The 18,632-nt window shown below is 63.4% G+C and overlaps 1 protein-coding gene across 3 annotated transcripts; it reads right to left on the bottom strand.

Moving 5' to 3' along the window:
- Nucleotides 1-4,447: 4,447 nt before the first annotated feature.
- On the bottom strand, nt 4,448-17,441 carry TMEM184A (transmembrane protein 184A). 3 transcript variants are annotated; one of them, XM_058569427.1, is made up of 9 exons: nt 17,259-17,441; nt 14,314-14,470; nt 11,714-11,941; nt 8,965-9,130; nt 8,352-8,442; nt 8,173-8,248; nt 7,916-8,007; nt 6,908-7,077; nt 5,337-6,266 (listed from the first exon to the last, which is right to left on the bottom strand). In XM_058569427.1, the coding sequence occupies exons 3-9, from the start codon at nt 11,939-11,941 to the stop codon at nt 5,725-5,727; spliced, it is 1,365 nt and encodes a 454-aa protein (XP_058425410.1). In that variant the 5' UTR covers nt 14,314-14,470; nt 17,259-17,441; the 3' UTR covers nt 5,337-5,724. The 3 variants fall into 3 exon arrangements, with proteins under 3 accessions (XP_058425409.1, XP_058425410.1, XP_058425408.1); XM_058569426.1 differs by lacking the exons at nt 14,314-14,470; nt 17,259-17,441 and adding an exon at nt 4,448-5,330 and having other exon boundaries at nt 6,069-6,266; nt 11,714-13,582; XM_058569425.1 differs by lacking the exons at nt 14,314-14,470; nt 17,259-17,441 and having other exon boundaries at nt 11,714-13,582.
- Nucleotides 17,442-18,632: the final 1,191 nt, after the last annotated feature.

The raw sequence follows: 18,632 nt of genomic DNA, 5'->3' as shown, positions 1-18,632 counted from the left end.
GCAGGGGTGGGGGGAAGGTGGCAGGCACTGGGCCAGGAAGTCCACGTGGACCAGCCCCCTGGAAGCACCTGGATGGTGTGTCGGCACAGAGAAGACGAGGGGGCTCTGCGACATTGGTGCTTAATTGTTGCCTGGAACCTTCACCTGCCCTTTCTGGGGCTTGGAGCCACTGATGACCTCAGTGACCTTTCCTGTGCTTCCGTTCCCTGAGAGCTACCACAGGGGCTCCCCACGTGGGCCGGGCACGGACTGCCCCTCCTGGAAGATGCGGGGGCCACGGCCCTGAGCCCCGAGTCCTATCGCAGGCCGGAAGCCACTGGGCTCCAGCTCCTGGTTTCCTCTTGGCCTGCCCCCCACCACCCAGGGAGACCCCCAGCAAGCAGGTGTCAGCCGTGCCAGGATCAGGGGAGGACAGACGGCCCCAGGGGCTGTGTCCAGCTTCTGTCTCCTGCAAGGAGTGGACAGAAAGCGTCTGGGGCTCTCCAGCAGCATTGCCACACGGCCTTGTCCCTGTCCTGCGAGGAGGCACAGGGTCTGGGGCGCTGGATCCTTACACAGCCCAGTGTGTAACAAAAAGCCCCAGTGTGTAACAAAAAGCTGTTGATCCCATAGCCATGGTAGGTAATCCACATTGGATGTCAATAAGGACCATGGGGAAATATTTAAAAGAGAGAGAAAAGTATATATATATATATATATATATATAAAATTATATACACATTTTATCGTACAGACCTTTCGTAACTTCCTGTTTGATACTGTCAGTCTCTGAGAGCAGAGCAGCATTGAGGGTGGGTGGAGTGGGAGCCCGTCGCCCTGCCTGGCTTCTCAGGCAGCCAGCTCGCAGCCCCCGCTCCCCTTGGTCTTCCCTCGTGCCCTTCCAAGCAGGGTCCCGTGGACGAGCTGGGCACCTGGGCCATGCCCCCACCCACCCCGGCCAAGTGTCCTGTTCTGCGGCGGCCCCAGGTTCGCAGAGCGCCCCATCCCATGGGGTGCAGGTGAGCGAGCGGGCAAGCGCTGGCCGGGGCCGTCAGGCTCCAGGTTGGAGGAGCTGTCACCGAGGCCGCACCTCCCCCTCCTGGGACCAGGGACCGGGGAAGGAAGACTGGCTTGCTCCTTTCTGCTTTTCCTTTTGGATCATTGAGGTTTCATTGTCACAATTTTAATATATGAGTTTTTTATTTAAGACAAAAGGCAAGGACGTCTTTGTCGTGTGGGTTTGTTTTCCTGTCCCCTGTGCTTCAGACTCGCGCGTCCCCGACGCCGGCAGGGCTTGGCCTCCCGGGGGACCAGGCCGCCACCTCGTCATTTCGCACCGATTTTCCTCGCCTTTGCCTGCTCAGCAGTTTCATTTCAATATTTATTTTTATGCTGCTTTTATCATGATATAAATTATTGAGAAGAGACCCTGTGTCGTGGCCTGCGCCTTCCCTGTCCCCTCACGGCCACCACCTAATTTATTGCTGTACATCTCTGCTGTGATGCTTTTGTACCTTTGCAATAAAGAGTTCTGGTTTCAGATCTGTCTCGCTGCGTAGTTGGTGCTTTGGGCCGTGCCCCCAGTCCAGGGGCCATCCTGTTTGCTGGGTGTGCTGGGCTGCTAGAGGCCCCCAAATCCTGCCTCCCCTGCAACTGAGAGTGGGGTCAGCCTCGAGCGCCACTTGTGGGTGGGTCTCCCAGGCTTCAGAGTCCTGTCAGGACAGCCCCAGGGTGGGGACGGGGTCGGGTAGATGGAGGCAGCCAGGCTCACTTTCTGGACGGTGGGCAGAGTTCCCAGGATCCCATCTGTCCTGACCAGGAGCCCCCAGTCCGGGGACATGGCTGCTCCTTTCCAGCTGGGAGTGGCCCCTTCCCCTGGGCGGTGTGCCCCGGGTCACTGGGCCAGGACTCTTACCTTGTTTTGTCGGCCTGGGGCCCTGAAATGAGCTTGCAGGAGGCTAAGAAAGAGAGGGGTCTGCCTGGGGCAGAAAAGCCAGAGCCAAGGGCAGGCCCTGTCCTCTCGGATGCTGACCCCTCCTCGCCGGGCCTTCCGTGGTGGGCAACCCTTGCCCTACCAGTCCCCCAGGGCAGAGGGGTCAGAACGTGGCCTCAGCCTCTGAAGGAGGGCCAAGCTTCCAGTGAGATCTTCTCAGGGCTTCTGAAACCTGCCGTCCCTCCTGCCTGTCCTGTGCCTGAGCTGACCAGGACAGCGTCTCATCGTAACCGGAGAGATGGGCTTCGGTGCCCTAACTCTGAGAGACCTGGGCCAGTTCCTTGCCCGCTCCAAGTCTCATGTTCCCTTCTGTGAAATCGGGGTGTGGATGAATGTGCTCAGCACAGTGGGGTCACTAGCCCCGCGCTGGTCAATGGCAACTGTAGATGTTTTCCCCCAGCTGAGCCAGACCCTGCAGCCAACTCTGGGGGGACCCCCGGTACCCCCCTGCTCCTCCTCGGGGAGCCCCGGGGCTGCAGTGCCGTGACCAGAATTGGCAGCCAGCCTGTGGGTGTGAGTGGGGGAGGCACGGACCCTGGCCCAGCGCTGGGCTCCAGGAAAGTTGTTAAAGGACACCCTGCCCCCCAGGCTGCCCACCTGCTCTCTGGGCTGCCACCCTCTGGTCTGGATTGCTGGGGTCATGTCACAGATGAGGACACTAAGGCCATGTTGGATAACCTGGCCGGAGCACTGGGACCTGCTTGCCTCGGCCACTCCTGGCCGCACACAGTGGAGCCCGGGGCTGGGGAACCCGCTTTTTCATCAGAGATGGTGAGATGTCCCTCCTTCCCCTCCTCCTCGTGAGCGCCCACACTTCCCCTTGGTGGGGCGAGGCCAGGGCAGCGCTGTTGACTTGCCCCGTGGCTCTGCTCCACCCGCAGGCAGCAGGCCCACGGGCACCGTGTTTTGTCCTCATGATTTACTTCATCATGTTAGAAGGAAAAGCTCTGTCCACAGGTCGAGATGTCTGGGGCGGGGGCGGGTGGAGAGCTCCACCTCTTCCCCGCTCTGTGACCTCGGGCAAGCGGCTCAACCTCTCTGGGCCTCAGCCACCTTCCCCGGGGCTGTCGTGAGGATTAAGTGTGTGTGAGATTCCCGGTCCAGTCCTTGGCACGCAGCAAGTGCTCGGTCAAGGCCGACTTCCTCCCCCTCCCAAAGCACCAGGCCCAACAAGGCTGTCCCCAGTGCACAGGCCTGGCCCCAGGGCCCCCTGCAGCCAGGAGCCCAGCCGTGTCCGAGTCTCCGGGAGGGAGTCCTGGACCACTTTCCCTCTGTGCACACAGCTTTGGGCAACTCAGGCCCCCAAGGGGTGGCCCTCTCTGAAAGAGGGCCTGCGGGCAGCACCACCTCCCCGCGCTCACCGCGGAGCTGGGCGTCTTGCGTCTGTCCTGCAGCCTCCAGGAAACCTCCCTCCTGGGTCGCCTGCTCTCTGGGGAGCGCCGTGCCCTGTCCCAAACCTGCTGACTGAGTTGTGTGGGGGCCCGGCCGTGGGAGCCCTGTGGGGCCTGAGCTGGGCCGCCTGGGGGTCAGCCAGCTGCAGGAGGGATGATAAGGCAGGTAGGGGACGTTCAGGCCGGGCAGCAGCGGGAGGGAGACTTGGCATATCTTATCAGGCAGCCCAGCTGGGCCTGGGAGAGCCGGCTGGCCTTGAATCCCGTGTCCCCAGGCCCCGGGGGTAGGGGTGACACCTGGCCTTGACACCGTAGGCCAGTTCTCGCTCTGCTGAGTCCCTCTGAGACCCTCGGCGCCTTTCCCTTTTTCTCTCGTGACGTGGGAGCAGGTAGCCAGGAGGTATGGGCGGGGGGTGGTTGCTGGGTGGTGCCCCCGAGCCTTCCTGCGTACTGCGCTGGCCTGGTCAGCCCGCCCTGGCTCCCCGTGCCTGCGGGCTCTCGGACACCCAGGCCCCTGCCCGCCTCTCCTCCCCCAGCCAGGTCCTCTAGGAGGCTCCCTCTCCTCAGCTGCTTCTGTTTCCTTCCCGTGTTTCTAAACCTGTTTGGGGGCCCTTTGCAGCTTCCGGGGGGGTAGGGCCTGTGTCCCAGGCTCAGCTGTCCCAGCTCTCCGGGCACCGGCCTAGCAGATGGAGGGAGGGAGAGGATGCAGGGCGAGGTGGGGGGGATGGCAAGCTCCAGGTATGAGCCTCATGACGCCCTGCCCTCTCTGGCCTTTGCCTATGTGGCCTCATCTACCTGCCATGGGCGGAGCTAGCAGGAGGCCCAGTTTATGGAGGAAACTGAGGCTCCGAGGGGGAGGTGAGTGCCCCGGGTCTCATGGTGGCGCAGGGCAGGGCACTCCGTCTCGAGTGTGAGCCCTTTGCCCCACCCTGCTCTGAGCAGTGACCATGGCTGGCAGCCCCAGGGTGGACTGGGATGACCCGCCCCCCCGTGACTCCCAGACTTAGCCAATGGGCCTCCTTTGACCACCTCACTCGGTCCATTCGTCAGGGCACTGACCCTGCAAGAACAGAAGCCACTAGAGTCACTAGAAAACGCAGTGTTTATGTATAAATAAGCACAATTCACCAGGAAGCCCGCAGGCTCTGCTGGTGGCCAGGGCAAAGGTTCTGTGCAGGAAGCCCGGGCACCTTCCACACCCACATTGGGCATACCCTCCCGGGGGGGGCTGCTTTCCAGGGCTCCCCATGGCTGGGGGTGTGTGGAGCCGTGGTGGCCCTTCTCCTTCGGGCCCAATGGGCCACAGCAAGGCCCAGCTGAGTCACCCACCCCCACCAGCCCATGTGGACCCCACCCACTGGTGGTGCCCAGAGCTCCAGTCCTCTCGGGTCCAGGCTGCCCAACTCTGTCCTGGCTGTCGTTCCCTGCAGCTGCCCAGCCTGGGATCTGTCCATCCGGGGAGGCCATGCTGGCTCCCTGCCCCCTGGTGGCCACCTGAGCTGATGGCCAGGGGAGCCCAGCAGGTCGTCAGGGGGCCCACCGGCCAGAGGGAGGATGGGAGGTGGGCTCCATGGGCCTGGCAGGAGGGCTCCCAAGAGAGGCTTGACCTTTGGTAAGAGGGTTGGGGAGTGACGGGCCCTGTCCTCTCCCAGAGGCCTGAGCTGCCTGTCCCCAGCCAGGCAGCTGGTGACCCTGAGGCCCTCCCTCCTACAGCTCCTCCTCAGGGATCAGCATCCTCTTCTCCACATTGCGGCTCTTCCTGCCTCCACTAGAGCCACCTGCCATGCCGGGGTGGGTGCCAGGCGAGGGGTGACCGCCCTGGCCGTGCCCCGGGGCCTCGTGTGTGGCCTGCTGCGTATAGTGCTGGTAGGCGGGGGAGAAGTTGTGGATTGCATCCTGCACGATGTCCTGGGGGCTCATGGTCTCCTTGAGGCCGCTGGAGATGCTCTGCATGGGTGCTGTGGGGGCTGGGGGCAGGCAGCACGTGGGCAGGGGCAGGGGCCTCCCTGGACCTGTCATCTCCCCCTCGTACCCCCAGCCCCGGGGACATGGCCCTGCTCCCCGCCGGTCTCGGGGCTGCCCAGGGCTGGGCTTCTGCATCTTCAGGTCCTGGCCTCTACCAGCAAAGGGTGACTCCCAGGACCCCCGAATCTTAGCCCCAGCTCCTCCACCCTGGGCTGTCCCAGCCCAGACCCCCTGCCAGGGGGCACAGGAGGGGAATGCCTTGGCTAGTTTCCACCTTCTCTCTGGCCTGGGGTGAACCCTTCACACCCATGGCCATGCCAGGCTGGCTGGAGCAGCCACAGACCGTCCCTGCCCAAACGGGCCGTTCACTAGTGATGCCAGCCCCAGGCCCCTCCGTCAGGCTGGGCCAGGCACCTGGGTGTGGTGGCCGGGACACCCCAGGCTCGGGTGGCACCAAACCCCATCACCACAGAGTCCTTGGGGCCCAAATGTCTGGTCCTGGTATCTCCCCTGGACTAGATGCAGACGAGGCACCTGTCTGGGGCTCGGGGCCTCCAGTGGGGATGTCTCCCTCTCCATTGAGGTGACATTCCCCAGGCCCGTGTGCAGGACAGGGACAGAGACATGGTGCTGAGGAGGCCCAGAGGAGGCAGAGCTGGCCATGCCCCAGCACAGACCCATGGCTGCGATGCCCCTGGTGCAGCCCCTCCTCACCCCTCGGCTGGCAGGGCCCGGCATACCTGGAGAGTTCTCTTTCTTCTCTGCGTACACCTGGCAGGTGAAGGCATAGCGCAGGGTGATGGAGGCAAAGAGCATCTCGATGCAGATGATGAAGTTCTGGTAGCCAGCGGCCAGCGTGCCGGCCCCCACTTTGCTCCCATCGATGACCTGGACCTCAGGGATGACCCCACACCTCTCCAGGATGGCCAGCAGCATCCCTGGGGGATGGTGACCGCCACTCAGGCACCCAGCCTGGACAGGAGGCTGGACTGGAGCTGACCCCAGCCAAGAGTCCCTCCGAGGCTGGCCTCGTAGGCTTGACGGGGGTCTGCAGGGGAGGACAAGGTTCAGGCCCCCACAGAGACTCTTCCGGCTGGCCCTGGGACAACCCGTCCACATGGTCCCGTTCCGTGGAGGGGGAGGCTGAGGTTCAGAGCGGTCGGGCACCTCCAGAGCTGGGGTCTTGGTACAGAAGTTCCCTGAGCGCCCGCCCTGACCTCTCCACCCCCAGACCTGGGACACACCCTTCGCTGTCTGGTGACCATCCTCCTCTGCAAAGTGGGGGCTGGGAGTGCCCACAGCCAGGTCCAGGGCCTGGTGGGGACAGGGCTCCATGGTCCATCTGTGTGTCCACTCCACCCACAACGGGCCGGACCTACTGGGTGGAGGACTCACCATTTCCAACCACCCCCCGCCCCTGCACCCAGGAGCTTTATGGCTTCCAGCTGAGAGGGCTGCGTTACTGACCCATGCTACAGCTGGGGAAACTGAGGCGGGGCCTGAGGGTGCCCGAGAAACTGGGAGTGGGGTTTGAACCACGCTCTTTGGGCTCCAGCCCCTGCCTCACAGCCCCACCTACCCTGCCAGAAAGACAGGAAGATGACAGCCTTGATGGTGAAGAACTTGAGGACAGGCTCAAAGGGCTGCAGGAGCTCCCTGGTGGCGAAGTAGAAAAGGAACAGGGCGTAGAGGGCCAGGCTGACGGAGACATTGTAGATGAGGGTGACATAGAGGTAGCCGCTGCGGATACTGGGGCAAGAGCAGGTGCGAGGGGTCAGGGCGCTCCCCGTGCCCCCTAGTGCCCTCCCCACCCATATCAGCTGTGCCATTGGCCTGTCTCCCCCACCCCACCCAGAGCCTGGGCACCAGCAGCGACCCAGACCTGGACTCTCCTTCCAGGGCAGGCAGATGGCACCTGAGGGGAGTGGCCAAAGAGCTGGGGAGGACGCCGGCAGAGGGGCCTTGCAGAGAGTCCCAACGCAGCGGTAAGGATGTGGCTCCCATGCCCGCTCCCCCTGCCCCAATCTGCCTGGGCACAGCCTGCAGGAATCGGCCTCTAGGCTGTGGACACACAGGTGGGCGTGCGCCTGTGCATGAGTGTGTGTGTGTATGTGCGTGTGACCGTGTGTGTGCACATGTGAGTGTTGTATGTGCATGAGCATGTGAGTGTGTGGGAGTGTCCGTGCGTGTGTGAGCATGTGTGCACATGCGTGTCCGCACACAGGTGAGCATGTGTGTGCATGTGCGTGTGGTGTGCGCATGTGGCCCTAGCTCCTTCTGGATCGTGCCACCTCCCCTCTGCCTCAATGGCATGTGCCTGGGCGGAGCTGGGCTCCCTCCGTGAGCATCCTTAAATCCACCCCTTGTTCTCCTCCTGGGGGGGAGCCGCTGAGGGGGGCTGGGAATCCTCAGGGCACACACGGATGAGGGCTGCTCCTCTGGATCCACTTGCCACAGCCTGGCCCTGGCAGTTTCCAGGGAGGAGGGGAGGCATGTCCCCATGCCAGGATGACTTGGGCTGCGCTGAGCCCCACCTCCCAGCCCCCTGTCTGCCTCCCCCGCCCCAACGGCGTCCCCCCCGCCTTACTTGAAGTCCCCATCATGGTATTTGCCAAACGCCTGCAGGATGATGGTGACCAAGGCCATGACAGGCTTCACGACGCAGAACTGCAGCGTGGCCTGGGAGGCGGGAGGAGGGTGAGGGGGGGTCTCCACCTCCAGGGGCCCAGGAATGGATGAATGGGGCAGCTGGCGGGAGCTGGCCCCCCAGCACACTGGGCAGTGAGGGCTGGTTGGTGGGTGGCTGGAAGGGCCAGGGCAGGGTTGGGCGAGCCCCCCACTCACCTGCTTGCAGAAGCGCAGGAACCCGATGGAGTAGGACCTGCCGCGCAGGCAGCAGGTGCCGTAGAAGCAGCTGGACCTGGGGGGCGGCAGTCCCTGAGGGGGGCTCGGGAGGAGCGTGCCCAGACCGGTAGCTGCCCTGGGCGGGGAGGGCCCCGCTGGGCTCTGGGGTGAAAGCTTACCGGATGGGCTTTCCCCGGATCTCAGCCATGATGGCACTCTCGCCCCCCAAGTACTGGAAACAGAGGCTCAGGAAGCTGTAAATGACAAAGGCTGCAAGCCGGGGTGGGGGGCAGCTGTGAGCCTGGGCGGTCCGAGGGCACCCCCGGCCTGCACAAAGGCTCCCCGACACCCCCCGTTTGACCCACACAGAACACATGGTGCCCATTTCCTGGAGTCACACAGCAGGACCCTCCCCTCTCAGGGACTCCCAGCCCCAGCTCTGGGACCACATGCATCCTCAGTGTCCCTGGTGGTGGTGAGGCCTGCAGCAGTCACTGCAGCTGTGATGCCCCCCACCTCGTCCAGGGACCCCTGTTTCCCAGCTGCAGTGCTCCCCTCCGTCAACTTGTGGGCCTGGCTCACCCTCAACATCAATAATCCTGGATATCAGGCGGCCCTCCCTACAGGGCCTCGCTAAGCTGGACTCAGGCCTGGTGTATGGGTGCCTGGGGCAGGCAGTGGGAGTGCCCCCGGGAGTCCCCTTACTCGGCTCCCCTGCGCTGCCCAGCCTCAGGACCTCCGGACCCTCTCACCCTCTAGGGACCTCCTGGAGCCTGGGGCCGGGGCGCTCACCCTCGTAGCAGTCCCGCACAGAGTCGAAGTAGATGTAGTGCTGGTGGGCCCCCAGGAGGAGGAGGCTGAGCCAGGAGTCAAAGGCGTAGACGGGCACAATGAAGAGCAGGCGGATGATGTAGCGCTGCTCGTTGGGGACGGTGTAGGAGCGCAGGTGCAGGTAGATCTGGACGAGTGGAGCAAGGGCATGCTGTGGGGATGGGCTGCCCACCACCCTGCTGGGTGGGCCAGCCCTCGAGCAGGAGGGACAGTGTGAACAGGAACTTTCCGCAGTGGAACACTCATTCACTCCTGTGCTCATTCATTCATTCATTCATTCAAGGAGAATCTCCAGAGGGGCATCCTTGGCCCCGGAGTGGGTACGGATGTTCCGGAAAGCAGTCTTGCATTTCGACTGGGGGTGTTCAAAAGGTCGATTCCCTCTGACCCCTTCTAGGGATTGGTCCCGGGGGTTGGATCTATCCAGAAATAAAGACAGAGGTTGCGTATGAGGGTGTCCTCCTGTGAGACATGGTGGGGACCTGGGCATGGTGGTGGGCTGGGCTGATCACACTGGTGCCACCATGTGGAGGGGTACCGAACAGCCAGTAAAAATGACACCCCTGAGCGGGGAAATGCTCTGATAGAGTGAGACAGGTAAACATCAGGAGGACAGACCAAGTCGGCCCCCAAGTATGTTGAAAATCATGGTGAAAACGAAAGGAAAGACATCACCCTTTAATCCCTGGATGACAGGAAAATATGAGTGATTATCAGTCGTCTGTAAACCTTTCTAGATTTTCCACGTTTTCTACCAGGACATGAAAAACAGTGACAGGGTCTTTAGGAGGAAGAGGCGCCGGGGAGCCAGGCGCACAGGTGGCTGGCTGTGGTCCCACAGCACCTCTGGAAGGCTGGAGGTGGAGAGAGGGTGGGCGAAGGGCAGGCTGAGCAGAGGCCCGCGTGCACCCAGCTTCTAGGGCAAAGCACGGGGAGTGGCGGGGGCAGGCTGGCGTCAGGCACAGGCTCCTTATCAGCTGGTGTAGTGGGAAGGGCAGGGCATGACCAGCCATCAGGAGACCTGAATTCCGCTCCCGGTGCTGGCTCTGCCTGGCTGGGCAGACTTGGCAAGCCGCTGTCCTCTCTGGCCTTTGTTTCCTGTCCTTAAAGCAAGGAGTCCTTTCTGTCCTGTTGGGCTCTGAATGGGCAGAGAGTCTGGGACGACGCTGGGCCCAGGAGCTGTAGCCCCTGGGTCTCTGTCAGCCCTGTGCAGGCTGTGGGGCCCCAGGAAGCACAGACACAGGCGCAGCCCGTCCCCAGAATTACAGAAGGTCAGGGCTAGACAGAGGGGGAACCCAGAGCCCAGACTGTGGCTGGGACAGGGACAGCCCCCACCCAGGACTCTGGGCACCAGCTCCCCTTGCTGTTCCTTGTCCTATAAATCACAGCTTATACCAGACCTAAGACTATTCCACCACCAGGGTGTAGGGCATGGCTTCAGGCAAATGAAAACCACCACCCACCTGTCCAGTCTACCTGTCCAGATGCCTGAGGGCAGCTTGGTAAGACTCAGCGCAAATACTGCCTCCTCCAGGCAGTCCTCCCTTATGGCCCCCACAGGAAGGGACCACCTCCACCTGCGGCTCTCAGCTACACCATACTCTACCTGGCCCCCCTTACACACTTGTTCACCTTCTATTCTAGTTATTCAAGGCACATGGCAGGCGGCTTTCACTGAGAGGGGCATCTACTCTTACCTCCTGCCTCAGAGGCCTCTGGCCGCCCGCCCCACTGCCTGCCAGTCTCCTGAAAGGCCCCTCCTGAATAGGCCAGTGCCAGCTGGATCACCCTGAAGGGCAGCTCTGCTCTCAGCTCCTCCCACGAACAGCCTTCCCTGGCTCCCCAGCACCCCCCAGGCTGAAGGCCAAACCTCCGCACTGATGTCCAAGGCCCCTCTTATATGTCCCTGGCCTGCACACGAGCTCCCGCCCCCACCCTTGCTCTCGCTTCTCCGGGGCAGGCGTGTCCTCCCCGCGCCTCTGGAGTATCTGAGAATTCTCAGGACCTCAGCTGTGCTTGGGCACCACCCCCTGCCGCCTGCTCCCTGACTCTTCCCCGCTGCTGGGCCTGCCCTCCTCCCTCTGGGGGGCTGCCCTGTCTCCCCATGTGACTGTTCCGGGCTTGGGCATGTTGCCTCCTTCACGAGGAGGCTGATGGGGGCGGCCCCTCCTGGAGCCCTGTCCCCTCCAGCTGAGCTCTGACCCAGCTCTCGGCTCTCAACTCCCTACAGAGCAAAGTCCTAGCCCTCACCAGGCTTCCTGGGGATGCCACGCCTCCGGAGGGAGAAGGACCTTTTCCCTCCTGGCTACATGAGCCTGGGAAAGACCCCCGGCCTCTCTCAGCCTCAGTGTTCTCATCTATGAAATGGGACATCGCTGACTTCTGTGAACAGGGTGAGAGGCTGATAGAATACTCCAGGGGAAGGGACTGGCGCCCAGCTGGCACTCTGCACTCTGCCCTGTGCCTGGAAGAGACCTCCCGTCTTCAGGTCTGGCTCCCACATGCCATGTTCTGGGGACAGCCCCCTCCCCTACCCCATCGCCCTGTCCTGATGCCGCCTCTGAGAGCCCCTGGGCACTGTTCCTCCATCCAGCCAGGCCCCTGATATCTGCCCTGAGGCCATCGCTTGAGGTTCCTCCATCCCAGCAGGGCCAGCCAGGGCATCCCACAGAGAGCAGGGCCCGAGGGAGGTGCAGAGGGGACAGCTTACCTGGTGGCAGGTAAGGACCAGGGCGGTCCACACGAAGATACCCGAGATGCCGCGGGCCAGTGCGGTGGTAAGGAAGAGCCGGGAGGTGTCCTGGGAGCCATTCGCCACGTGGTCCACCTGCGGCCCCATGGGCACGGTGGGCATGGCCGCCAGGGGGCTGGGCTGCAGCCAGGTTGCCCACACCAGGGGGGCGCCGGCTGTTCCCAGGAGCCCTGAGGCATTAGTCATCTGCAGAGGCGAAGGGAGGACAGACAAGGAGGAGTGAGGGCAAAGGTGCTCCCGGCGGCTGGAGGCAGCCCTAGTGCCAGCCAGGGGGAGGAGGGAGCGGGGCAGGGAGGCGGCTGGGCTGAGCGGGCGTGGGAGGGGCTCCTCCTCCAGGCTGGGGACATGCCCAGGGCTGCCCTGGGCATCGGTCACCATCCCCTCCATGACCACCCAGCCCACTTTCCCTGATTCAGGGCAGCCCAGGGCGCCCTCCGTGTGCAAGGACCCAGCTCCAAGGCCCCGGCCTGGGGCTCCCTCCTGCCCCAGGGCTCAGCCACCCGGGCACAGACATCAGTCACCTGACCGACCTGGGGCGGTCCCCACCTCTGGCGCCCTGGGCTGGCGGGGAACCCGCTTTTTAGAGGCCAAAGATATCCGAGGAAGTGCGGGAGCCCCTTTGCCCTGACTGCTTGGGGTGGCGTCCAGGGACCTGGCCAGACTGGCCCTGCCAGCCGCAGCAGATGGCATGGGGTGCAGCCCCCACCCACTGGCTCCCAGGACCTGCCCAGCTTTGCCACAGGGCCCTCAGCCACCCCGAGCCCACTTGCTAGCCCTGAGTGCCTGTTCTTCAGCCGCTGGCCAACCTGCTGGGGCACCGTCCCCTCCCTCCTCCCACGCTCAAGGCCCCATCCCAGCCTCCCCTACTCTCTCCAGCCTTGGTCACAGGCCCAGCGCCTACCTCTCAGGCAGGAAGCTCCTGGCCTAGCTCTGGGAGGCCCGGCCTCCAGGAAAGCCTTGCTGGTCATTCCTGTGGCCACGTGGCCCCACTGGCGGCCCCAGTGGGGGTGGGGCAAGGCCGCTATCTGGAGACTGTACCAGGCCCGGGGAGGGGTGGCCACCGCCTCACCTCTGGGGTGGCCCACCTGAGCTCCCGGCGGCAGGGAGGGGCTGAGGAGCAGGGGAGGAGCGGAGGGCTGTCGCCTCCCGCTGTGGACACTCTATCCCTCTCAGGCTGTTTGCTCAGCGGCAGCTGGCTCCCAGGAACCTGCTGGCCGCCAGGTGCCCTCGCCTGCCTGCGCCAGACGGCCAGGCAGCTGCCACCCGGGCCTGAGATAGGTGGGAGGGGTCTGCAGTGGGCCAGGGTGTGCTGGGACTGCATAGTGGGTACGGGTTTCCATTTGGGGTGATGAAAGTTCTGGAAGGAGATGGAGGTGGCGGTTGTACAACAGCGTGGGTGTATTAAATGCCACTGAGTTGTTTACTTAAAAATGAGTAAATTTATTATGAGAATTTCACCTCAATTAAAAGAGCCCAGTCCCCAAGAGGTACATTGGAAACATTTCTGGGTTTTTTTTGGTGGGGAGGGAGTAACAGACGGGTCACTGGGCCCTGCTTGGGGCCCTCCCTGACCGGTGGTCAGTGCTGTGCCAGAGGCCCCTGTACAAAGAGGCTTGGACCCTCTGTCTCCTAGAGGTGGCGGCAGGGTGGGGGCCTCAGCCCATCTCTTGGCCCCGCTCTGGGTACAAACGGGTTCTGTGCTGTGACAGGCCCACACGTTCCCGTCCTTCCTGCCACCCAGCCCTCCCTGCAGTCTTGTGCAATAGGGGTCAAGGCCCCTTTGGAGGTGGGAATGGGAGGCTCAGAGAGGCTCATCCACCTGTCCAGGGTCCCCCAGGGGTACAGGAGGGTCCGGGGTGAGGCCGTCAATCCCCGCTCCCCCACCCCTCTGGCAGCACTGACCCCCCCAGGGAACCCCCAGCCCTGAGGCTGTGCCCTGACTCTCAGACCCAGCCCTGAGGCCCTGCCTGAGCCTGCCCGCGAGTCTCCCATACCCAGCATGGGCCTCCTCTGAGCTCTGCCTCGGACCTTCTGACTCTTCTGCCAGCTGACTGCTTGTCCTGCCATCTCGGATGTCACCTCCTCTCTCCACCACTTCTTTAAATTCCACCTGGAATTCCCCATCCGCCTGGTGGCTTTGCGTGTGCCGCCTGCCCGCCCTCCACAGCAGCTTCCGGGACCTGCTGCCCCGCCCAGCCTATGCCCCGTGCACGGGAGCGAGCATCCTCTGTGGGCTCCCACTGGGCCCCCGCAGGGGCAGCGGTTGTGGTCTACACCTTCTCCAGCCAAAGTCAGTTCCTGCATGCCTAAGGTGCTCACCCCTGAGCCCCACCTGTCCACGGTGCCAGCGCCTGGCCGGCTGGCACCCCGGGACCTCCAGAAGCATCAGCTCAGTGTGCACAGGGCGCACTCTCTGGTCATGGATATCGTTACCATTTACACACAACTGTGAAGATGGCACCATGACTGCCCACAGGGATGACGGCTTGGGGACCTTGAAGGGCGAAGACTCAGATATCAGGACATGGACAGGGCCAGCAGGGTCCCAGGGGACTCACTCGTGCTTCAGGCGGGGAAACCGAGGCCTAGGTCCTTCCCAGGCTGATGCTGCGGATGACTGGGCGTACAGCAGCATGTGGTTAGATGACAGAAGGACTTCCCCAGCTGGTGGCACCAGCGCCAGGCCACTGGGAGGGCTCTGAGGGGCCCTGGACCCTGGACACAGACAGACGGACTTTGGAAGCTCTGCCCTTTCTTCAAAGGCAGACACACAGTGGGACAAGGCCTTTCTGATGAGGCCGGTCGCCAGGTGGGGAGGCCTGGTGGTCTCCCCGTCCCATGGCTCTGCCAGCGGCAAGTGGGGGCGAGGGGTCTCTGGTATCAGACTGAGCTGGTTCCCGGCCCTAGGGTCCCTGAGCTTCCATTCAAGGCCACCGCCTGCTCTGATGATGGAGGCCAGGCCACGCCACTGCTGGGGTCCTCTACAGCTGTCCTAGCCTGGCATGCTCTTGTTCAGCCCCTGCCTCCAAGAAGGCCTCCAGAGAGCCCTGGCGCTGACGCCTACTGACTCGAGGACCCCTCACACACTCTGGGGAAGGGCCCTGCCCTTCCAGCCAGTCCCGGGCCTGGCTCGCATTTTATCACCCTGGGACTCTGCAAACGGGGGGAGGCTTCCCATCGTCTCTACCCGCATCTTTCCCTGGCTTCCTGACCGGGTCCCTCCAGAGGCAGCCTCGGCCCTCAGCCTTGCCCTCCCCATGCTCTCAGCCACCTTGGCGGGCCCCTCACCTCTCTGGAGTCAAGATGAGTTTGGGGTTCTCCAGTCTCCTCCTTGGGGTACAGCATGCAGGTCCCTGCAATCCCTGGGGGGTCTGGACACCCCCCTGTGCCTTGCCCTGAGCTCAGGGGAAGGCCCCCAGCCAGGTGGCCCTCCCAGGGCCCATATCCCAGAGCAGGACCACACGCCAAGCATGGCCCGTGAGCAAGCAGGAGGCCTGTGGGTGGGGGTGGCGTCGCTCCGCCAGGCGAGGAAAGGAGCCGGGCTGTGCCAGGTAGGCATTGCCGGGAGAGGCTGAGCACCATTTGGCTGTCCGTGGGCCTCTCTGGCCAAATGAGACCCCAGCCCCGGTGGCCGGTGGCACAGCCCACGCCCACTCAGGAGAGGTGGTTGGACTGGTTGGGCCTGATTTCCCTGCCTAGGGGCTGGATGCTGACCAAGCCCAGCGCAGGACAGACCTGCGACCCAGATCCGGGCAGCTGGGGCGTCTGACCACTGTTTACTGTGACCAGGTGACTGGACTCCCGCCAGCTCCCTGCCGGGCTGTGGGGTGGCTGAGAAGCCACGCCCGTCCCCAACCTCAATGCCCTCAGGCCAGCGCCTGCCTTTCACCCTGTGACCTGATGCCCGTGGCTCCTTGGCCTTGCTATTGGCACCAAACCTCTGGCCTGCCCAGCCTCCTTCTCAGCCGGCCTGCCATCAGGGCACGTCTCTGAGGGCTCCTGGCTGCTCTCCCACAGCGACAGGCTCTCCCGTCCCTGCTTCCCTGCCCCCAGCCCCTTCCAGCTGCTGAGAGCTGCCCGTTCTGGGCCGGCAGAGATGGGGTGGGGACAGGGCGGCAGGGGCATGCTGACTCGCCGCTCCCCCAGGCTGGCCCCACCAGGTCCTGTGGCTCTGCCTGGGGCCCTCCCCTGCTGGCGCCCAGAGAGTGGCAGGGAGGACTTGCCACTGGGCTTTCCTCCCAGCCCACACAATGGCCACTGACTCAACTAATACCCACCACGGCCTGGGGCCTGGGGGTGACTGGACAGGGGCTCAACATTGGCCAAGGGGCCTGGTGCTCAGGCCTCTAAGTTACACACGTGGGAGAGGGAAGCAAGAGGGGCGGGGCAGCGGCTGGGCCACGGGGGCCTCCCCGTCCCCCCAGCACCAACCTGTAGGCCTGGATGACAAGTCCCAGCCTGGCCACCCACCGTCCTGGGGACCCCAAAGCCATTCCTTCCCTCCCTCTGGGCCCAAGAGGTGAGTGGGGGACTGAGGGTCCTTCCAGCCCTGGTTCTGGGGTCCCTCACGTGGTGGGCGAGCAGGGCAGCATTGCCTCCTGGTGGCCAAGACGCCCGCTCCTCACCTGGCACCTCACAGGGCACTGGGACCCAGAGCCAGGGGTGAGCAGGCCCTGGGTCAGACATGTGGGTTGGGACCTAGCCTGGCCACTCACTGTGTCTGTGACCTTGGGCAAACGCTGGGCCTCTCTGAGCCTCAGTTTCTACCAGCAACTGGAACCCCCATGTGCAGCTCCAGTCAGAGTGGGGACTCAGGAGGCACTGGCCTCTCTGTCACCTGCTCCTCTTAAAGGTGGCTGCAGGCTGCTGCAGCTCGAGAGAGCTCGGGCCTGGCTGTCTCAGTCGGCCCAGTGTCCCGCTGGCCAGGTGTGCCGCAGGTGGACTTCTCTCAACTTCCAAGCTGCAGGGCTGACCAGCGCTGCCAGCACTGTTGGCCCAGTGGGACCCCAGTGTGAGGTTCAGGACTTCACTCCCTCCTGGACGCTTCCGTCCTTTCTGTCCTGCCCATGCCTGGCCCGTGTCCCTCCTCCAGACCTGTTGCCTCAGTCCCCAGAGAGAATCTGCGTGTGCCGGGAGCCTGTCCATACCTGCCCGTTGCCCCAGAGTGAGCTGCCAGCCCTGGCTGTGTACCTGGGGGGGGACCCTTCCATGTGGAGCTGGGGCAAGGGCACTGACCTGGGCCTGGCCTGGTCAGGCTGGCCTGAGACCCTTTTTGGTTACTAGCTGGCATCTTGGGGCCTGGAAGGAGGCACAGCCTCTGGGGCAGAGAGGAGGTGGGGGTACAGGGGCTGTGACCCTCAGAATTCCAAAGTGGGCTTTTTTCTCCAGGACCCTCCAGCCCATGGGGGTGCATGGGGCCCCAGTTTGGACACCACACCCCTCTCGTGGGTGTGTACACAAACACTCACACAGGTACACACACACATGCACGCACACAGCTCACCTCCCTGCTGGCTCCCTCAGCCGTGTGGCCAGGCCCCTTGGCCAGGTCTGTTGAGGCCTTCAGGCCTGAGAGGGTGGTGGGGGCGTCTGCCTACAGTGGAGTCTCCAGCTTTGGTTGTCCCTCCTCACAGCGGGCTGGTCAGTCCCAGAGACTATTGCTCCTGGGAAGCCCTGGCCTCTCCCCAGACTCAGAAAACTACTCCCTCCCGCCCAGCCCACCCGCCCTGCTAGGCCGGCCCTACCTGCCTGGTGCAGCCCAGGCCACACCCTCCGCCATGCCCTGCCCAGACTCTGGGACCAGCTGTCCCTCCCATCCACCATCCAGCGGGCTGCAGAGTCTCCCTCATCTGGGCGTGGATCTTGTCTGGACCACTGACCAGGTGTGGCTTTGGGTCTCTCATCTCTTTGGCCATCTGTGTGGGCGGGGGGCCTGACGTCCACTTCATAAGGTGCAGTGAGGCTTACATGGGGTGACACAGAGTCTGCCACACCCAGATGCAGTTATCCTTCCCTCCTCTGCTCATCCTTCTTCATTTTCCCGTCTTTGGTCCCCTCATCCCTCGACTGGCATCAGGGAGCTGGAGGGAATCCCAGGAGTCCTGTCCCACTCATTAACCGGGCGACCACGTGTGGCAGACCTTCCCTGGGCGAAGAACCACAGTCCTCGGGATGCGGGGCAGGGATGAGCTCTGGCCACAAAGGAGGCTGCGGGGTGTGGACACCCTGCACGGTCCTGAGCCTCAGTCTTCCCATCTGTGAAGTGGGCTCAACGATCCTTATGCTCCTGACTGGGGTGAGCGTTGACGGCTGAGCACAGAGCGTGTGTGTCCTGTGTGCTGGCCCTGGGCCTGCGACATCCCGCTTGAGGCCTGTGTTTCTGGGTTTCTTTTGCTTGGAGATTTCCCCCGCTTTCAATCTCTCTCTTTCCACCTCCTGCCTCTCCTTCCTTCCAGCTGCCATGTTTCTCCCAAGGCCTCCCCATCCTACCTTCTGTCCAGCCAGGAACACTCGGCCTCGTCCCTTCTCAAGGCCCAGGCATGGGTGGTGGGCAGCCTGGTTCTAGCGATCCTGCCAGAGAGCAGTGCTCAGCCCTCCAGGTCTCCCTTTCTTCACTGCGGGATGGGGCGCACGGCTCCGTGCAGCCCACCTTACACGGGAGATGGAGCCCATGCAACAAGACTGTCGGCCATTGTCCTCACACACACAGGGCATCCAGCCACTCCCGCCTCTGCCCTGGGCTTTATGGGGACCCATTGGAGAGATGGTCCTCGTAAGAATGTCCCCAAACTTAGGCTTATTTCTGAAAACTTCTCCCACCTTCCCAGGGCTCCATGCCTTCCATCGCCTCACAGTCTTTCTGGAATTTACGAGCCCT

The sequence above is a fragment of the Diceros bicornis genome, chromosome 26 (genome assembly GCF_020826845.1).
Source record: "Diceros bicornis minor isolate mBicDic1 chromosome 26, mDicBic1.mat.cur, whole genome shotgun sequence".
NCBI classification, from domain to species: domain Eukaryota; kingdom Metazoa; phylum Chordata; class Mammalia; order Perissodactyla; family Rhinocerotidae; genus Diceros; species Diceros bicornis.
The sequence above is the reverse complement of the archived record's forward strand: the minus strand, read 5'-3'. Positions and strand labels throughout refer to the sequence as shown.